The 18,134-nt window shown below is 51.2% G+C and overlaps 9 protein-coding genes across 9 annotated transcripts in view; 4 read left to right on the forward strand and 5 right to left on the reverse strand.

The window, feature by feature from the left end:
- K489DRAFT_373374 (uncharacterized protein) overlaps nt 1-549 on the forward strand; it is a gene marked incomplete at both ends in the record, with an annotated part of 1,638 nt that extends 1,089 nt beyond the window's left edge. The window contains one exon of the mRNA XM_033603417.1: nt 64-549. Within this exon, the coding sequence (XP_033456558.1) occupies nt 64-549 (486 nt within the window). The remainder of the gene's footprint in view (nt 1-63) is intronic.
- K489DRAFT_383751 (glutathione S-transferase) lies at nt 262-1,641 on the reverse strand. The gene is made up of 2 exons (XM_033605689.1): nt 1,270-1,641; nt 262-1,185 (listed from the first exon to the last, which is right to left on the reverse strand). Exons 1-2 carry the CDS (start codon nt 1,485-1,487, stop codon nt 750-752), a joined length of 654 nt encoding a protein of 217 aa, XP_033456559.1. The 5' UTR covers nt 1,488-1,641; the 3' UTR covers nt 262-749.
- Nucleotides 1,642-1,861: 220 nt separating this feature from the next.
- K489DRAFT_383754 (uncharacterized protein) lies at nt 1,862-3,505 on the reverse strand. The gene is made up of 6 exons (XM_033605690.1): nt 3,155-3,505; nt 2,933-3,095; nt 2,721-2,865; nt 2,481-2,649; nt 2,114-2,395; nt 1,862-2,020 (listed from the first exon to the last, which is right to left on the reverse strand). The coding sequence occupies exons 1-6, from the start codon at nt 3,231-3,233 to the stop codon at nt 1,941-1,943; spliced, it is 918 nt and encodes a 305-aa protein (XP_033456560.1). The 5' UTR covers nt 3,234-3,505; the 3' UTR covers nt 1,862-1,940.
- A 2,121-nt stretch (nt 3,506-5,626) lies between these two features.
- K489DRAFT_325784 (uncharacterized protein) lies at nt 5,627-7,224 on the reverse strand (the record flags this gene model as incomplete). Its single annotated transcript, XM_033601850.1, has 2 exons — nt 5,627-6,998; nt 7,052-7,224. The coding sequence occupies 2 exons, from the start codon at nt 7,222-7,224 to the stop codon at nt 5,627-5,629; spliced, it is 1,545 nt and encodes a 514-aa protein (XP_033456561.1).
- Nucleotides 7,225-7,555: 331 nt separating this feature from the next.
- On the forward strand, nt 7,556-8,245 carry K489DRAFT_325345 (import inner membrane translocase subunit tim-21, mitochondrial; the record flags this gene model as incomplete). The annotated part of the gene is made up of 1 exon (XM_033601828.1): nt 7,556-8,245. One exon carries the CDS (start codon nt 7,556-7,558, stop codon nt 8,243-8,245), a length of 690 nt encoding a protein of 229 aa, XP_033456562.1.
- Nucleotides 8,246-8,301: 56 nt separating this feature from the next.
- Nucleotides 8,302-9,051, reverse strand: K489DRAFT_390699 (uncharacterized protein; the record flags this gene model as incomplete). Its single annotated transcript, XM_033606624.1, has 1 exon — nt 8,302-9,051. The coding sequence occupies one exon, from the start codon at nt 9,049-9,051 to the stop codon at nt 8,302-8,304; it is 750 nt and encodes a 249-aa protein (XP_033456563.1).
- Nucleotides 9,052-9,885: 834 nt separating this feature from the next.
- K489DRAFT_412840 (4-hydroxyphenylpyruvate dioxygenase) lies at nt 9,886-11,163 on the forward strand (the record flags this gene model as incomplete). Its single annotated transcript, XM_033607975.1, has 1 exon — nt 9,886-11,163. One exon carries the CDS (start codon nt 9,886-9,888, stop codon nt 11,161-11,163), a length of 1,278 nt encoding a protein of 425 aa, XP_033456564.1.
- Nucleotides 11,164-11,339: 176 nt separating this feature from the next.
- K489DRAFT_383760 (Rad4-domain-containing protein) lies at nt 11,340-15,289 on the reverse strand. Its single transcript, XM_033605691.1, has one exon. It carries the CDS (start codon nt 15,181-15,183, stop codon nt 11,635-11,637), a length of 3,549 nt encoding a protein of 1,182 aa, XP_033456565.1. The 5' UTR covers nt 15,184-15,289; the 3' UTR covers nt 11,340-11,634.
- Nucleotides 15,290-16,108: 819 nt separating this feature from the next.
- Nucleotides 16,109-17,353, forward strand: K489DRAFT_373381 (uncharacterized protein; the record flags this gene model as incomplete). The annotated part of the gene is made up of 2 exons (XM_033603418.1): nt 16,109-16,754; nt 16,827-17,353. 2 exons carry the CDS (start codon nt 16,109-16,111, stop codon nt 17,351-17,353), a joined length of 1,173 nt encoding a protein of 390 aa, XP_033456566.1.
- Nucleotides 17,354-18,134: the final 781 nt, after the last annotated feature.

Consider the following 18,134-nt stretch of genomic DNA (forward strand, 5'->3'; position numbering starts at 1 on the left):
CGGCCCAGCACCGCCGTCAACGATACCCTCCACGATGCCCGCCATGCTCTCACATATCTCCAGGACGAAGTCGAGAAGACCAGCCGATACATGCCGATGTCGGTCGACAGACTCCTGCGCGATATCGGGGACCCGAATGGGACGCCGACGCGCTCGGCCCAGTCGCTGTACCCGCGGGAAACCTTGCAGGACATCCTACGTCGTGCAAATCTGCTGGAGAGATTCCTCATGGATTCATTTAATATCTTGGTCAGTTCGACGGGCGTCGTCGGGACGGAATTGAGCATCGCGCATGGCATTCGGGGGCAGAGATTGTCGACCCTTGCGTTCGTGTATGTCCCGTTGGCGTTCGTCACGGGCATTTTCGGGATGAATGTTGCGGAGATTAATGGGTCGCTTTTGTCGGTGTGGGTGCCCGTTGTGGTTACGCTGGTTATCATCGTGTTGACGGCGGCGGTCTTTGTCATGTACTCGAAGTGGACGGAGTCGAGGTGGAGATCTCGGTGGGGTGGGAAAACTCCCGAGCGTTTGTCTGGCGGTCGTCTTTGATACCGACGAGGTGGTGTTTGGCGGCCTTTTCCAGAAGACACGGTTTCGGAGCAGGGACATTCGACGTGCATCTGCGCCGCAATGACATACAACACGATGTATCAATTTCCAGTGGACAATATCAGATCTAGACTGGCTCTAGGAAGAAGCTGCTTCCACAGGTCCCAACTCGTGACGGAAATAATAATAAAAAGGACACTCTAAATCTTATGGCCCGTCTTCTTCACCGCCTCCTTATACGACTCCGTCGCCTCACAATCCTGGATCCACCTCCTCACCCCCGGCCAATCGCCCTCCCTGCCCTTCGGCACAAGCTGTCTCTGAAGGATAAACACCGCCGAGAAATGCATCATGACATCCGCCGCAGTAACCTCATCGCCAAAGATGAATTTCCCGGAACTCTTTGCCAACACGTCCTCGAGATAATCGAGATCTTTCCCGATGTTCACGCTCGCGCCCTTTTCCGTGGCCTCGACGTCGCCGGTCTTCTGGTGCAATCGGATGTACAGCACCGAGATGCCGTGGAGGGCGAAGGTCGCTTCGGAGGCGTGGACCCATTGGAGGACTTTGTAGCGGTGTGGGTCGCCGGGTGCCGGGAGGAGACGATGGGCGGTATCGTATTTGTCGCAGAGATATCTGATTTTCGGGAGAAGGAGAAGCAAGAAATTGGTTAGTCTGGGGAGGAGAACGATTGGGTTCTTCGAGATATGTCAGGCATACTCGCAGATGTTGCCGCTCTCGTAGAAGACCTCGCCGTTGTCTTCTAATGTCGGGAATTTCCCAAGGGCGCCGGCGGCCTGCTTGAAGGCGGCGGGTGCCAGACCGTTCTCGCGGTCGGATAATTTCAGGTTGTAGTCGAGACCGAGGAGATGGAGCTGCCAGGCGGTGCGGATGCAGCGCGAGGCTTGGAGGAAGTGGAGAGTGATGCCGGATGCCATTTTTGAGAGTGATTGTGTTTCTTGTAGGGTGTTGATGAAGTGGTCGAGGGAAAAGATTCAAAGTGGATCAGCCTGGAGGAGGTCAAGCATTATTACTTATTGAAGGCTTAGTCAATGCTTATTTCGAAGCTTCGAATAGTCTGGCGGAGATATATTTGATATTTGGAATCAATGTTGCGAGACAATGTGCATTGCTTTGTTGCGATGATCGAGTGACGTAAGACGTGGGGCTGGAAGCTGTCAGATGCCCTCTCCATTGATCCGATCGAGACCAGAGAGACAATGGCTGAAAGCACAACAGCGAATGCATTGGTGATGATTGGCGACTGCAATCAATACTTCACTGCTTGGGACATAATATTGGGACAACTTCAGTCCATGTTCATAATAATTTCGGCCAAATTTCCGTCGAACTAGCTAGAAGGAATTTTGTGTAGCCATCATGAGTTGAATTTAGGCGTCATACAACTTCTTCTTCTTCCTGGCCTTTTCCCGATCTGAAGCACCTTTAATGTAACGAGATAGATCGAAGACTATAACAAGAGAACAAAGTTAGCTGACAGCGAATTTGAAAGCCTCCGTCGCACTGAGGTATCCGATGCCCTGGAGCTGCATTCGACTCTTACCTGGAAGTTGGAATGGGAAATCCAATGATGCCATCATAATGGAGAGGAACAGGTACCACCCGAGGATACATGTCACAAATGAACATGCGCCGGATGTATAGATCAGTCTGTTCCCCAATACAGCATTCCCAACCGGATCCTCGGATAGTTTCCAGAACGCGGCGGCCAAGGTCCAAAATGAGGGAATCAGGGTGAGGAAGATGAGGAAGAAGATCAGGTTCGTGCGTAGGGCGAGGATCATGTACATGGTACACAGGAGGCCCATGAAGACTTGGAAGAAAGCTGTAGTCCGCTCGTCAGTCCAAACTGACTCTCTTTCGTCCCCGGGGTATCTTTCAATCGACAGGTCTGGTGTTCTCGGACTTACCGAAACTGGACTGAAACCCTGCATCTTGTAGACCTGCTAGATCGCCAGTCGTTGAGCCGACGTACGCGCCATATGCATTGAACCCCGGAACGAGTGTTGCGCCGTATGAGAGCCAAAAGGCACCGAACGAGCCAAATACCACCATTGGGAATGTGTTGCCTAGGATGAACTTTTGATTACCGTCAGTATCGGATCAAAAATTTCTCGGTCATCTATGAGGCTTCATCAATAATTTCATACCTCGCCGATAGATCCGAGAATCATGAGTAGACCGCCGAAGAAGAAGAAGGACCCCGTCGATGCCGCGCCGTTACCACCTGATCCTCGCCATCCCATCAGATCGCAAGACAAGGGCGTCAACGCAATCAAGAAACCGCCGATGGCACTATAATTTGGATTCCTCAGCATTAGCCCACACGCGGGAATATTCAATCATTTTCGCAAATGCTTACAGCGGAGTCGGATTCGCGAATGTCCCTCGCAAGTCACCAGAGACTCGATTTTGCGGTGAGAGATAGATCTTTTCGAAAAGTTCTGGTGAGATCGACAAGGCACCCGAGGTGTGAATTTTTCTCAAGGCATTTTCGCGATCTTCGGAGTCGTCAAGATCGTAGCCTGGGCAGTCCATTATTAGTGGTATGTGATACGCGGGAAGGTCGCAGAGAGATCAATACCATAGTCTCTCTCACGAGGAATATCATTGGAGTGTGGCGGTTCCAGGTCTTCGTTCACCCGTGCGGTTCTGCTTGTCATTTTGTGTTTATGGTCGGGTTGTTGTTTTTCGAAAACGGATAGATCTGTGAATTGCGCAACTGTCCCACCAAATAGGCGCAGAAAGTGCGAACCGTCGACGGTTGGGGATATAATATAAGCTGGCCAACGGCTTGGGCTGGGACGACTGTATTCGGACAAACGGGTCCGATGTACAATTTCAAGACTCTCTCTGCCGCAGGCAACGGGCGTCTTTCGGACTATACGCCTGGTGGGTATGTAGATCGGCTAAAATTGAAGGCAGAGAATCGAATGTGGAGGATAGCTTGCAATATAGCGAAGAGCCACTACGCCGCAAGGATGGCGATATTCGGTTGACAGCATCTTCGATGGAAGCTCCCCTAGCATACTGGACCCCATCACATGCGTAAAAGCGTGCCGTGCGCTGCTGGTCGCGCCGCATGGATGCATTGACTGCGCACCACCAACAAACCAATCGTTGAAGGGATGCATGGTTTGTTGGAGAAAGGATGGGTGACCGGCCCAATGGCAAGGAAAAGACGCCACCCTTCAACGAGTAAGGGCAGGGCTCCGGGACTCCGGCGCGGTATGCAGTGATGGATGTGGCGTGGAGTTTATTACAGTGACAATGATGACGAGTAAGCGAACGGGCTTAGGATAAGCTTCATGTAGGCAGACAATTCGTCTTGTCCAGCTACGCATGTGTCCAGTAGTGTCCATACATGGCCAAAATTGGGTAAAAGGGACTCGGAGTGAGTGGTAAAGGATCCTGGGAGTGGCGCTCAGCCCGCTCGGTTGTCGCAGGTCCCGCTGCGCCGCGGCCGATTTCTTATTATTATTGTTATTACAACAGTGCTCGGGCTGGGTCTATCTCCAGGATTCACCTGCGTTTAAGGGCACCTGTGCGTCATCAGCGGGAAGACATTGAGCAAGTCTTGCATATCAGAGCACCTATGCATCTCAATTTTGTGGAATTCACAGGCGGTCCAGCTCATAAGGTTGAACAGATATGGGAACTATCACAGTATTCGTGTTCGGTCCCCTTATTAGTTGGTTGTTATTCTTACCAGCAGATAGACCACTGCACTGTGCACACCACCCACCTGTGGGTGCTTGACGTGCGATTCTGAACACAAAGCACAAACCCAAAGGAGATTGTGAGACATCTCAATACAGTTCAGTGCATGCACGATGATGAAATTCATGCCCACCCGCCGCAGTGTCAATATGCGCATCATGTATGGATTCGGCAAGTCTTTGGAGCAGCTTTGGTATGTAGCCGTCATCATTGAGTATCATACTGGTGACAAATGTTCCCGGAACGATACTTGTTACAGTACTCAAAGTACTACACCTGGGCAGGATGAAGTGTGGTGGACATTCATAAATGGTGGCGGACGAGCATATCCCAACTTACCCAGGCACCTAGGTAGTAGGTAAGTAAGAGGTAGAGGGACGTCTTTGTATTAGCTTGGGCGGGAACCAACCAAAAATGTTGACGAAGGAACCTTGGAAAGCTGGGGTAGTGACCTTTCCCAGCCCGCGCCGCTGGTGGAGAATTAGTGCTGGGGTAGCTCCCTCGGATTCATCGGACCGTGGGACTCGTCACGAAGCAATGAAGAGGAGTCGGCCGTATGTCCGGCCGCATGCCTAATGATCGATTATTTTTGAGCTGTGATAAGCATGAGCATCACATAGATCACGCCCACACGAATGCGATGACGAACCCTGGTGACACTTGTCGAGCGCTTGGTCAAAATGTAACTTGTATCAAACGCGTTCATCTTACAAAGTGATTGCGCCGTGGTAGCTACGTACGGTACAAGTTCTTTCCCATCGAGGAAAGTGGTGCGGAGGCGGAAAATTCCTCGTCATCCGAAATAACGATGTATTATTATTCTGCGCAATGCGACCGGCTCTTTCAGCCTTGTGAGACTCTGCACATGTCACCTTTTCCATTTTGCATTTGGAATCATTGACTCGCGGATCCCGGGTTTCGGCTGGATGGTAATGCAATGATACTCCTGATGACCCGAGTCATCTTCATGAAACGAAATACAACTCCGAGCGGAAGTATTGGAATCCGCCGAAGCAGATCCGGATTGTTCGAAACATGTCATTTCCTGGAACCGACGCCGCTGCCGCCACCCAGATCCAGCGCGTTGGGATCGCGATGAACCTGTTGGAATCGAGATGTCTGGGCATCAAAGACGCCGCTAGAGCATACGGCTGGCTCGCGGAATCGGTATGTAAGATTGTGGTTCCGTGCGATGAACTTTCATTCAGCGGTCGTACTGTACTCTCGCTACCGAAGAGAACAAAATGTACAATTGGCAATACAGAAACCCCCGACAACGTCAAGCCCTATTAATGGCTGTGTCATGCTCTCTTGATGCATTCGGGCTTGACAACTATCAAGTGAGCTGCGCGATCAAGTTGGCCTGCTTCGTCTTGACCGTGTGGGTGATGGTGTCGAAATTGAGCTCCCGCATCACATTGCCCACGGTTTCCGTCTCCATCTCGAATTGATCCAACGCCGACTGGAGCGTACCATCCACCAACTGAATACTGCGATACTTCGTTGGCGCGTACACCGCAGTCAATATATCATGTACGTGAGCATCGGTCTTGGCCAAAGATCGGATAACGGTGTCGGCAATGGTCTCTTCGACATTTCCGCTCAGTAATGCGAGCTTCTCTCGGCGTTCGTCCAATGTTGGAGCCAAGACCTCGGACACGGTCGTAGCGCTGGTCACATCCATCACTCGGACGTCAAGCTGACGGAGAAGCTGAAAGGTCGGATCTTGGCTTTCCGAAAGGTTGGCCTGCACCAAACGCAATGGCTTGAGCCCTCTAGCCATAGCCTTGTCCGGGCCGCCAGCTCCTTCCGTATCCCGTCGTGCACTCTTTGTAATCTCGCGTAGTGCATCAGTAATGGTCTGCAAAGCGGCACTGTGACCTTGAACCTGCTGCACATGTTCGTCCAGAATCTCAAGTCGTGCGGCCAGATACTGTAAGGTCATGACGGTGTATTCACCCCATTGAGCCTTTTGATTTTGATTCTCTGTATGAGCTGCGAACATGCTTTGCCTAAGCGGTTTGCGATAATGGTTGTCGATTGCGATGGTGACAAGGCCTTCGATTTCGCCTCCAAGCTCGTCGAGCTCAGCCTGAAGTGTTTCTCTTTGTCTACTCTGTTGCTCAGAAAGAGAACCTTCCATTGATCCGTTTCCCAGTCCTGAGTGCTTTGCGATGGTGTTTTTATACGCCGCATCCAGGCGGGCATGGATCTCTCTCACAGTAAACGAGGCCAAAGTAGAGCACAAATTTTCTACTTCTTCTGCAGCATCGTCTGGCTCTACAGATGTCGATAGTCGCGGGACGAGCTTCTGTAAACCACCAAGCAATCGGTCGTCTTTCTCAAGGATTCGTTCCACATGTGATGAAGCTCTACCGCTAGCCGTCTCTACTTGCTTTGTTACCGATTGCAGCTTGCTACTCAATGCCTGTGACAGCTCATCTGCTTCGAGACTGGCCTGCGCTTGATCTCTAGTAAATTTCTTCTGTTGCAGAGTTCGAACACTTTCATCTGGCTCCGGCGAAGCGGTTTGTTTGTCCGTGCTTAATTGTTTTAGAAATGATTTTTGTGTTTCTAGAGCACGGCATTGCTTCTCGATCGCAGCGGTGCTGGCTTCAAGTGAGCTCAAGGCCGCTTCAATCTCGAGATCCGACGGTGCTCGGCACTTGGATGTCGATGTGAGTGTATCGACGTTGTGGTTTTCCGCGCTACGAATATTGTCAGTGAGCAAAATCAATGACCTATACCACGTTGATCTTACTATTGCAATTCATCCTTGGTCAAAAGTGTCTCTGGCGTGAGGTATTCATTTACCCACGCGGTCAAAGACTCTTTGGTTTCTGGGCGCTCGAATGCCCAAGCCACGTCGTCTCGACCAAGCGCAATGTCCCTCTCCTCTAGGATGCTCAGAATATTTGACAATAGCGATGACATTTTGATCGATCTTCACTCAGTCGCGTTATATGAAGTAGCTGGGGAGAGTACAGACCGCTGAACGTGAGCCCACAGATATGGTCGTCGTGGTGCAGATGTCTCGTGCATTCAATTATTTATTATTATTTGTTAAGGGGTCCACGGGTCCTGTTGTTACAGGATGCCCAGGTGGATTTCACGATCTATCCTACATCGGGACTTGCCTCTGCCGGGGTGGGCCGAACCGTCGGATAAGAGCTCGAGCTCGCCAACAATGCGTCACTAAAATACGGCAATATTGGATCTTTCATCTTTCAGATTACCTCCGCTTGACAAAATACATACTGTGACCATGGCAAACGTCGGGATCCGCACAACTTCGCTGCTACGCTCAAGCGTCATCAATCGAACAATCCTTCCTTCGAGGAGCTTAGCGACACAATCAAATGGTGCTGCCCCGAGCTCTCCTCCGCGGAGAGCAGTCACTGTTGTGAACGATACTGGTCAAATTCCCTGGACGAATCTCTCCACCGGCGAGAAGCTGGCTCGCACAACTCAGCAAACTTTCAACATCGGTATCGTCTTGGTCGGTCTTGCTTTGACAGGTGGTGTCGCAACAGTTCTCTGGTTGGAAGTGTTCTCATCGGACAGCAAAACGGCTTATTTCAACAGAGCAGCGGATCGTGTCCGTGCAGACCCAGCATGTCGCGAGCTTCTCGCTGGCGAAGGAATTCACAGTAATAGAGAGATAGAGGCATACGGCCAACCCAGCTGGAGCCGATGGGCGCGCAATCGGAAGATTGCAAGCAGGATCGAAACGGATCGTGCAGGCTTGGAGCATCTCCATATGCATTTCTTCGTGGAGGGCCCAGCCGCAAAAGGTACGGTCGTTCTCCACATGACGAGGCGTCCAGGAGAACAGTTCGAGTATCGCCTTCTGGCACTTGACGTCCCTGGTCACAAAAGGCATTACCTGGAGAATGCGGACGGCATCTTTGGGCAAAGAAAACAAGGCAAGATGTTTGGTGTGAGGTGGAATTGAATTGAATCTATTGAAAGGCCGTACAAGCAGCAGACCCACAGCAGCGTACCTTACTGCTACATCACATTGGAGGCAACTTCCCGGCGAATGGCCTCCTCGACCACGCTACCGCAAAGCTTTGCATGCGGATTGGTATGCACTGCGAGAGCTTTCGCTACCTCATTGCCATACGTTCCTCCAAGAAAGAAGGCTTTTGATGACTCTTCCTCAAACCGAGATTGTGTCCAATCTTCAAACCCAGCACCAACGACAACGCTTTCCGTCGTACTCAAATCTCTTGATGCAGCATAAAGCAAAGCTCCTAGCTGGGTATATGATTGCGCAAGAAGCCGTCCTTGTTTTGGCGATACTGGATCTTGTGGCCGAGGAGTTGATGCTAATCTCAGCGCCGTTCTGAGATCAGTCACAGCTTCTGAGCCCATTTTGGCGCGCTCTCTGTCGATGCTCGCCTGATCTTGACAGATGGTGTTGTGATCACCGTACCGCCATCTTCGGAGCTGCGCGCGATCGTTCCACGCCGGTGCGTACGTTGGGTGGCTCATGATCAAATCATCCAGAATCTGAATCGCGGTTGCGAACGTCTCGTGCTTCGAAGAGTTTCCTAACTTGTCACTTTTCTCGAATTGCTCGATGAGATAGATCGCTTCTCGCTCGCGTCGCGCTATGTTCTGCAACACTTCGTGATCCTGAATTTGGTTGTGTTCGGGCAAGCTTGGATCAACAAAGACTTTTGTGCCTGCTGGAATGCCTTCTGGCTCGAAGACACAGGCAAGGACCCGCGCATCAGTCTCAGACAAGTGAGTCATCTTCACCTTGCGATGTGAGAAGAAAAATCAAGACGCGCCGAGGAAGGTTGGGTTCGGTGATCTGACGTTCTCTTGGGAGTTTCAGCTGCCGTTGTCTTTTGTTCCTGCCAAAAGTATGCCGCTTGCCATTTCGGCCGACATATGAGCTGTGCTTAAACAGCATGATCCAGGCGACACGAGCATATTATGCCGCCACGACATGGCTCTGGCACGGCGGAAGAGCACTCTGACATCTTAATTGATACCTAAGCTCCAGGGTTTGTGCCTGCGCTTCTGCAAGGTTAATCCGGGGGCTTCGTTATTGATAAGTCATATCGCGGCTTCCACTCTAGCACATATTAACCCGCTCGGGCCATCTTCTTTTCCTGCGCTTACAGTATGCCGCTCGCTTACTTCCGGAACATTGTACCACAAGCCGAGAACAAGCGAATTTCAACTTCGGCTTAACTTCACTGGACATCACCTGTACAACAGCACCCAATGGCATTCCCCATTACCGCTAAAGCGATTGAGCAACCCGTAGAAACGTATGCGTCGTTGCAACATCGTCATGCCCTACGAGATTTCCATCTCGGCATATCGCGTAAGAGCATATCTCCAACAGCGGTCAGCTGCCATGACAGTTACCGATCTTGCATTTGCCGATATTTATGGTGTTAGTGGTCAGCCGAAGAGGTCGCAGTCGCTCGATGAGTGTTCTTGGTCTTTTTGCATTATCAGACCTGTGGCTTGAGCATCACATAGCTTGCCTCTCTCATGTATATATACATGGGCTATCTTCGCGTATGCCTCTCTTTGTAGATTCGATTGTATATTTGAACATCATCTCGCGAGATGGCGCCTGCTCTACTTCTGCCCAATGAGAATGGGCGATCGAGTCCAACATATTCCTCCGATGGTGGCTTCTCTTCACTGCATACGTCTGAGCCCACAGCCCAATATCGGGGGTACGACCACGTCACCTGGTGGGTAGGCAATGCCAAGCAAGTCGCTGCATACTACATCACTCGCATGGGCTTCCAACTCGTTGCTCACAAGGGTTTGGAGACTGGCTCTCGCTACATCGCCAGCCATGTAGTGGAGAACGATGGCGTCCGATTCGTTTTCACATCACCAATCCGCTCGTCGAGTCGCAACTGCTTACATGAAGTACCCGAGAAGGAGCAGAGGCTTCTCAATGAGATACACGATCATCTCGACCAACATGGTGATGGAGTCAAGGACGTTGCTTTTGAAGTCGACGATGCCGAAGCCATCTACGAGTCGGCCATTCGTCGAGGAGCCATAGGAGTTCGTGCTCCCGTGCGCGAATCATGTCCCGAGGATGGTGAAGTCATCACCGCATGCATCAAGACTTATGGTGACACCACTCACACTTTCGTACAAAGAACAACATACACTGGAGCATTCCTACCGGGCTACCGGACTCCTCAACGTAAAGGGGAAATACAGAAGGTGGACCCAATCAATCTCCTCTTGCCGCCTGTGCAGCTCTCCGCGATCGATCATTGTGTTGGTAATCAAGATTGGGACCAACTAGAAGCGACATGCGCCTATTACGAGCAATGTCTCGGCTTCACTCGCTTCTGGAGCGTCGATGACAAAGATATCTGCACCGACTTTTCTGCTCTAAAGTCCGTCGTGATGAGCTCCACCGACGGGAATCGCGTCGTCAAGATGCCCATCAACGAACCCGCCCTCGGCAAACGCAAAAGCCAGATCGAAGAATTCGTCGACTACTACAACGGGCCCGGCGTGCAACACATTGCGCTACGGACGGACGATATCCTCGCAGCGGTGACGGCACTGCGCGCCCGTGGTGTCGACTTTATCAACGTTCCAGACACGTATTACATCGCCCTGCGCCAACGTCTCAAAGATGCCGGCATGCATCTGGAAGAGTCCCTGGAGACGATCCAGCGTCTGAACATCCTTGTCGACTTTGACGCGGGCGGATATCTGCTGCAATTATTCACCAGACCGTTGATGGACCGGCCGACTGTCTTCTTAGAGATCATTCAAAGAAATAATTTCGAAGGATTTGGAGCGGGCAATTTCAAGAGTCTGTTTGAGGCGATCGAGCGAGAGCAGGAGATGCGCGGGAACTTATGAGTCACCCCAATCACCTGCGGTAAAGTGAACAAGTTCACCGATGATTCAATCTCTGATCAGAACGACGTTGTCTAATCTCCATTGTCATACCATGCAATTACTGCGATATCACGGTCAGAAAAGACCACAATGGAGTTCACATATCTAATCTGTAGCACAGACAGTCTCTTCTATTGAATGAAAAGAATACCAACGCCGGCAACACATATATTTCACTCTCCCAATCCATGTAATCTCTCGAGTTTTATCTCATTCGTTTCGGTGTTCCGGATATCGTGGACTTCCCGCGGCCTGTTTTGTCAGTTCACGGCGTGTGCCATCTGCAGACAGACAGAAACAATCATCATGTACATATACATATACATCTATACATACAAATACAACCACTGTGTCGTACCTACAGCATCGCGAAGCTTCTCATTATTTCACATGTCTCGTATAGAGAAACCTACCACGTCTTCATTGCGACGATCACGTCCGCCCTCTCGTCCTCCTCGTCGTGCGCCTCGGCGTGACGATCTCCTCTTCACTGGCCGCTTCATCCTCACCATCATCGTCGCGATCGTCATCGTCCTTCGCAATCACCGCTTGTTCATCGTGATCGTCAGAGTCTTCATCGGATGGGTCCTCGAATTTTGCACTCCGGCTTCGTGGGCCACTGCCGCCGAAGTATGCACTTTTCAGCGGAGTCGCTTTGGCGGGGGATTTCGCCTTCGTGGTAGGCTTAGCACGTGGAATTGGTTTTTTCTTGATAGAAGATTTGGGCACGGGTTTCTTGGTCTTGGATGTAGATAGCGGAGGCGATTCGATGTCGGATTGATCGGCTTCTGTTACGAGGGAGGCTGATGGTCCGGGTGCGTGCATCGCTTGTAGTGACATTGGCGCGGATCGCTGGGCGGGCAATGCGTGGGTTTTCAGCGATGAACCATTGGCGGATTTGTGCTCTGCTTCGTTATGGGATGAGCTTTCATCGAGGAGGAATCCGCCGCCGCCGCTAAAGTCTTCTCCTGGGACTGGCGATGCATTGTTTTCTTCGTTTTCGTCTGGCAGAAAGCCTCCACCTGTATTACCATCATCATCGTCGAGATGAAGCTCGGCTTTAACTTCGTCTCCTCTTGAACTTTGATGATCTTGCCGTCGTTGGGGTACTTCTTCTTCGTCATGTCCGGGCTGGAAGAAACCGCCTGCCATGTCATCTTCGTTGACGCCCTCTTGATCTTCATCAGTACCATCACCAGTCAAATCGACAACAGCTCCGGAACGGCCTTCTCTTCTCGCTTTCTCAACGAAAGGATTCCTCTCTTCACTAATTCCGCCCGACACATCATACTCCGCTTTCATCCGTTCAAGGATCCTCAGCCCAACGACCATCTTCCTCCAGTTACCTAAGGCCACAGCAGTCCTCTTCCCATCTTCCCTCGCTTTAAGAACCTCCTGTTCTTCTCGCCACCTCTGTCGGACAACTTTCTCATCCTTGAGACCAATGACCACGCCATGGATGACGGGAACGGCTCTCTGTTTGCCAAACTCAAACCCAACACATGCTTCCGCAAATTCCACGCCGAGCTTCTTACAAACGCCCTTGACACCTTTCAGAGGCAAGTGCACTGCACCTCTGGGGACCATGCTCGGAACGTATACGTCCATATTACCAAATGCGTTCTTGGGAATATGTCCATCTGGACCTATCGGTGGCGGGATGATCCACTCGGTCTGCTCGCGTGAGTAGAGCCCTTGCAGAGGTTTGGTGCCTGTCTCGCGTAAAGCATCCTCGAGCTCCCGTTTGCGCTGCAACGTTACCGCGCGGATCGGCACGGACTTGAGCGGTTGTTCGCCTGTGCGAATGGCGCGGCCTTCTTTGTGCCAAGATTCGGTGGTTTTGCAAGCAACGACGTCAGCACGGCGGTAGACTTGGAATGTCTCTGGCTCGGAGGTTGCACCTTTCTTGGCAGGTGGCGTGAAAGTCTTGACAGGCGTGGCATCGGGTAGAAGTGCTTCTTCACGACGCAGATTTTGCTCTAGGACGAATTCAGCAGATTGCTTATACCATTGCAGAGATTCCCTCTGCTCAGGAGCGTCTGCACCAGCTTCGCCCACTTTTGTAGGCTTAAACGGCTTCAAGTCTGTCTGTTCTTCAAGATCATCGGCCACTGTACGCCATTTCTGAGGACGGTCATACATGCTCATGACGGTACGGAACCAGTCGAAGTTTTCATACTTCTTAATTTTGCCGCGCTTGTCATGTATCGGAATCTTCTCCACCGGGACACGTATGCCTTTGGTCTTGCCAGGTAGCTGATGCCGCTTGAGATAGCGGATGGTGACGTCTTTGGCTGATCCGTCCGAGGAATAAGCAAGGGTGTATGCGATGACTTGCTTGGCTTTATCGGCGCGGGCTCCACGTGGTTCAAAGGTGCAAAGAAGATCTTCGGTCGAGGCAATTGTTGACAGCACGATAGGGTCGACGGGAATGTATTTATGACTGACGGGCGAGCAGACTTCTGTCCAGTAATTGGGATAGGATAGATCTCGATCATACTTCTTTGAAGGCCTCTTCCGAGGCGCCGGAGTGACATCTATTAACGAAAGTTCGTCATCGCTGTCGCTCTGAATGTCGGGTATGCGATTGTCTTCTTCGTCTGGCGGATCACTCAACTCGCTATCTGTGTCGTCGAGACTTATCGGTTGCGTCTTATCTCCTCTTTCAGACCGCCGCGTGGGCCTTTCCTCCTTTGGTTTAGATGCAGGCTTCTTCGTCTTCTTCGCGGACAGTTCGACGCCATCCGATGGTTTAGCCTTCGATACAGGAGTGGCGACTTCAATTTCAGATGTCTCATCTGCTTCCTCGATCTTTACAGCAGATTTTGCGGGCTTCAGATTTGCTTCTTCTTTCGCATTGAACGACAATCCTGCCGGCTGTAAATTTGCCACCATACGCGCTTCCAGTCCTAGCCCTCTAAGTAAAGCGCAAAACAATTGTGCACCCACATCTTTTGATCCCTCGCCTGCTTTTGCTAATTTACGTAGAGCTTCTCGAGTCTCGATTCTCTCGCCATGGGCGTCCGCATTGCTCTTGTCTTTTTCCCAGGCACGAATATCATCGCGTAATCGCTTGATGGGCATGTATCCTAGCTTCCGTAGGCAGGGCGCCGTAATGATAAACCGCTTCCTCCAGTATGCTGCGAGAACTTTCAGTAGCCTCAACAGTGGGTCACCGCGACTGAGATTTGGAATGCCTTGCTCAAGATGTTCGGCATCGTAACTCCAATTGCGACCTTTGCCAGCAGTGTCACTCTTTCGACCACCTCTACCCTTGCCTTTTGCTGCCACTCTCTTTTTCTTCTCCTCAAGCTCTTTCTTGCTCAGTCCACCCATCACTTCTTTCCAGCGACGTACTTCTCGCTTGACACCATCTGGCAGACCATCCAGGAGAATTTCATGAAGCTCTTTGTCGTTCAGCCATGAGTTTCGAACGGTATTGTGCCACATAAGCGACATGACATGAAGACAATGAGTCCGATACCGAGTCTGCCTTTCGCGCTTCGACGGACCCTTTTTACCGGTAGCGAGCGAAATGATGGGCTCGACATAGCTGCCATCCTCATTCAAAGAAATGGAGATGTCTCCAATTTCGGCATCTGTAGGAGGTTGAGCAGGTTGAGTCTGGTTCTGACCGAATGCGTCCTCCCATTCCATCCCTTCGTCATCTTCCTCATCCTCATCATTCTCTTCCTCTTCCTGTTTCCTTTGGACAGTCTTCCTCCGCTTCGAAGGAGGGACATCTTCAAACTCATCGCTGTCGACCTCGCTCAGGGAATCGCTATCGTCGCCATTGTCGAGACTTTCGATAAGTCTCCTAGTGTCTGCTGCTGATTTCTGAACAGAACTTGGCGCATCTACATCCTGGAATAGCGTTGCTCGATGTCCGCCATTACGAGTCCCGCTTTGGGGGGTTGGCTTGGCTGGTGAAGCTGTCGCTTCGGGGGAGAATTGTCGCTTGCAAGGCACGAAAGGCGGCATCACGACTTGATTGGAGGGAGTCTGGCATATCGCATCTTGCGATTGTACCGAATGATTGGACTTATGGAGATCGAAGCAAATGCAAATGATGTTTGTGCGCACATTGAGGCACCTAATGACACGAGAATCATGCGTGAAACGCGACGAAATTGTACCTGCATTGATGGTGATGTCATTCTGGCGATATCGTCTGTACATGTGTGGGGGGTTGTGAACTTCATCGTCTCATGCGATATGGGATACCATGAACGTGCACAATCAGCTTCAATCACCGTTTATGCCATTCTCCAACTGGACACAACAATTCGTGCGTGAGTTCGCACACTGTTCTGGCAAGCCATCGACGCAAATATCGCAGCCCTCGTTTGCCAATATTAGACGTGAAAGAAGGCTGAATGCGAGCTTCAGCATTGGCTGCGCCACGATGCGGCGAACCGAATCGGGAGACCGCCACAAGATGATTGTAACATCGTCTGCCGGAATCTCGACAACGATACAACCCTGATCGAGGCATGTTGATCTTCGCTTCTGTCCTCCGACTCAGCGGGCGCCATTTGAGATCAGGTGAGAACAATCAAAGGGCGATAACTCAGACGAGCAACCGACACCGGCACACGCGCTATGGATGCACAGCCTGCCGCGAGCGTCGATCTTCAAGAGCCCTGGAGGTTGACACAACAATGTTGCTCCAGCCTGGAAAGCCAGATTAGGGCTCAGAGCATGTTGATTCATCGTGATCCATAGATTGCGAGCAAGTCGGATCCACATTATAATAAGTCCAGACGTCTCCCTCCTGTGGTCTCATGAAGAGCCCAAGCAAGACCTCGCCTATCAAGAATCCAAACTATCGCTAGTCGGAAAAAGGCTTCCCCTGGAATTAAAACGACAAAGATTCCCCAGCGTATCACTCAAAGCGTCCCTCAAAATGTCGTCTTCATCCTCATCTCCACCCCGACCTCCACCTCTCAATGCGCCGCCATCTACCACCGCTGTCCGGGTCAGCGTCATCGATACCACCCTGAACTTAGTTGGTGCTCCCGCCTCGATGGTATGGCAGCCCGCGATCCCAGGCTTCGACCGCGTGCGATGCGGCTGTTGGTCTATCCTCATCACGCATCCACCTAGTGGACAGCGGCTGCTCTACGATCTCGGCGTGCGAAAGGACTGGCAGAATCTCGCTCCCGCGATAGGCATTCCGGGCTTGATGGATTCAGGGATCATCACGAAATTAGAAGTCGGTCAGAACGTCAGCGAGGTTCTTTCAGAGGCGGCTCCTGAGCATCGCATCGGTCTGGAGGAAATCTCCGCGGTGATCTGGAGTCATTTCCATTTCGATCATACCGGTGATGTGTCCACCTTCCCCTCAACGACCAAATTGATCGTCGGACCAGGGAGCAAGAAAGCGTTCATGCCTGGATACCCAGCAGATCCGCATGCTCAGACATTAGAGTCAGACTTTGCAGGTCGGGACGTAGTTGAGGTGGACTTCACGAAGAGTCCATTGCGAATCGGACGATTCGAGGCGTTGGATTACTTCGGCGACGGGAGTTTCTATCTGTTAAATGCACCAGGTAAGTGTGCGACACCTTATGATCATTACTACAAGCCCCAAACAAGTTCAAGCTGACCACGGAAACCATCAGGCCACGCCATAGGCCACCTCAACGCCCTCGCCCGCACCACCGTCTCCCCTCCAACCTTTATTCTCTTAGGCGGCGACAGCGCGCACCACTGTGGCGAGATCCGGCCCTCAATCTACACGCCTCTGCCGTCAGAAATCAGCCCATCACCAGTCCCACATCTCCACTCTCCAATTTGTCCCGGAGGAATTTTCTCTCCTCTCTTCCCATCTTCCGCTACCAAACCACACGCGACACCCGTACTCAGCCTGATCGATCCCTTCGCGGGCTCCTACCCGGATCCCAAATTTGCGCTTATCTACGATGATGACCAGCTCCGCGAGACGCTGGAGAAGGACGTTGAGTTGGATGCCTGTGCGGAGGTTTTCGTGCTATTGGCGCACGATTGGAGTCTCAAGGGGGTGATTCCGGAGTGGCCGATTGGGGACTTGAATGGCTGGGCGGAGGAAGGGTGGAAGGACGTTGGGCGGTGGAAGTTTCTGGAGGATTTTGAAGGGGGTCTTAAGAGTGATGAGGATGGTGGTAAATGAGGCGGAATGCGAAAGTCAGGAGATGAGATATAGTCCCGTCATGAACTCCGTCACTATGAATTTCGATTTCGGCCAAAAATAGTCATCATTTCTGTACTTCGCGCGCGTGAGCACATGAGCGTGTACGAAAAGTTTTGAAATACATTGAGCAGCAAAAAGAACTCAAATCATTCCTCGCACCGAACGGGATCGATGCTTTTCGTCAGTGGCACACATAGTCCCATGCCGCGCAACCAATAAAGCAAAAGCCAAATGGACATTCCATGCCCCATTGAGAACTCCGAATGAAGAAGTACAACAAGAAGTGCCATATAACGCCATCGCATGCTCACTTTTCCCCTGCTGTCGGAAAAAGACAGAACAACGAGCATAAAAGATGAGGGGAAGTACCAAACGGAAAATCGTCAAAAGCGCTGATCAGCGCAACATAACAAAGACCAAAAACAAAGCAGATAAAACGGACAGACGCGAATCGAAAAAGCAAATAAGAATGCCAAATAGGATGGTGTACATGGCGGAGAGGTTCGGAGACGAAATTTCGTCTTGAAAATTGCTTCATAGCAGTACAGACGTGAGCCAAAACGGTCAAAAAGAAATCGTCTTGAAAGCTCAATCTGTGTGAGAGGCATGGTATGTGCCTGACGATGCGGGCGTGCAAAATACAAGCGCAATGGGTATCTAATAAAGCACAGAACGAGAAGAAAATGCAAATGGGAAATGTTGCAACATGTGAACGACGCAGGACCGATCCGAGGAGGCGCCGTAGTGGTAGAAAGAGCGA

Source organism: Dissoconium aciculare, assembly GCF_010015565.1.
Source record: "Dissoconium aciculare CBS 342.82 unplaced genomic scaffold K489scaffold_13, whole genome shotgun sequence".
In the NCBI taxonomy this organism is placed as follows: domain Eukaryota; kingdom Fungi; phylum Ascomycota; class Dothideomycetes; order Mycosphaerellales; family Dissoconiaceae; genus Dissoconium; species Dissoconium aciculare.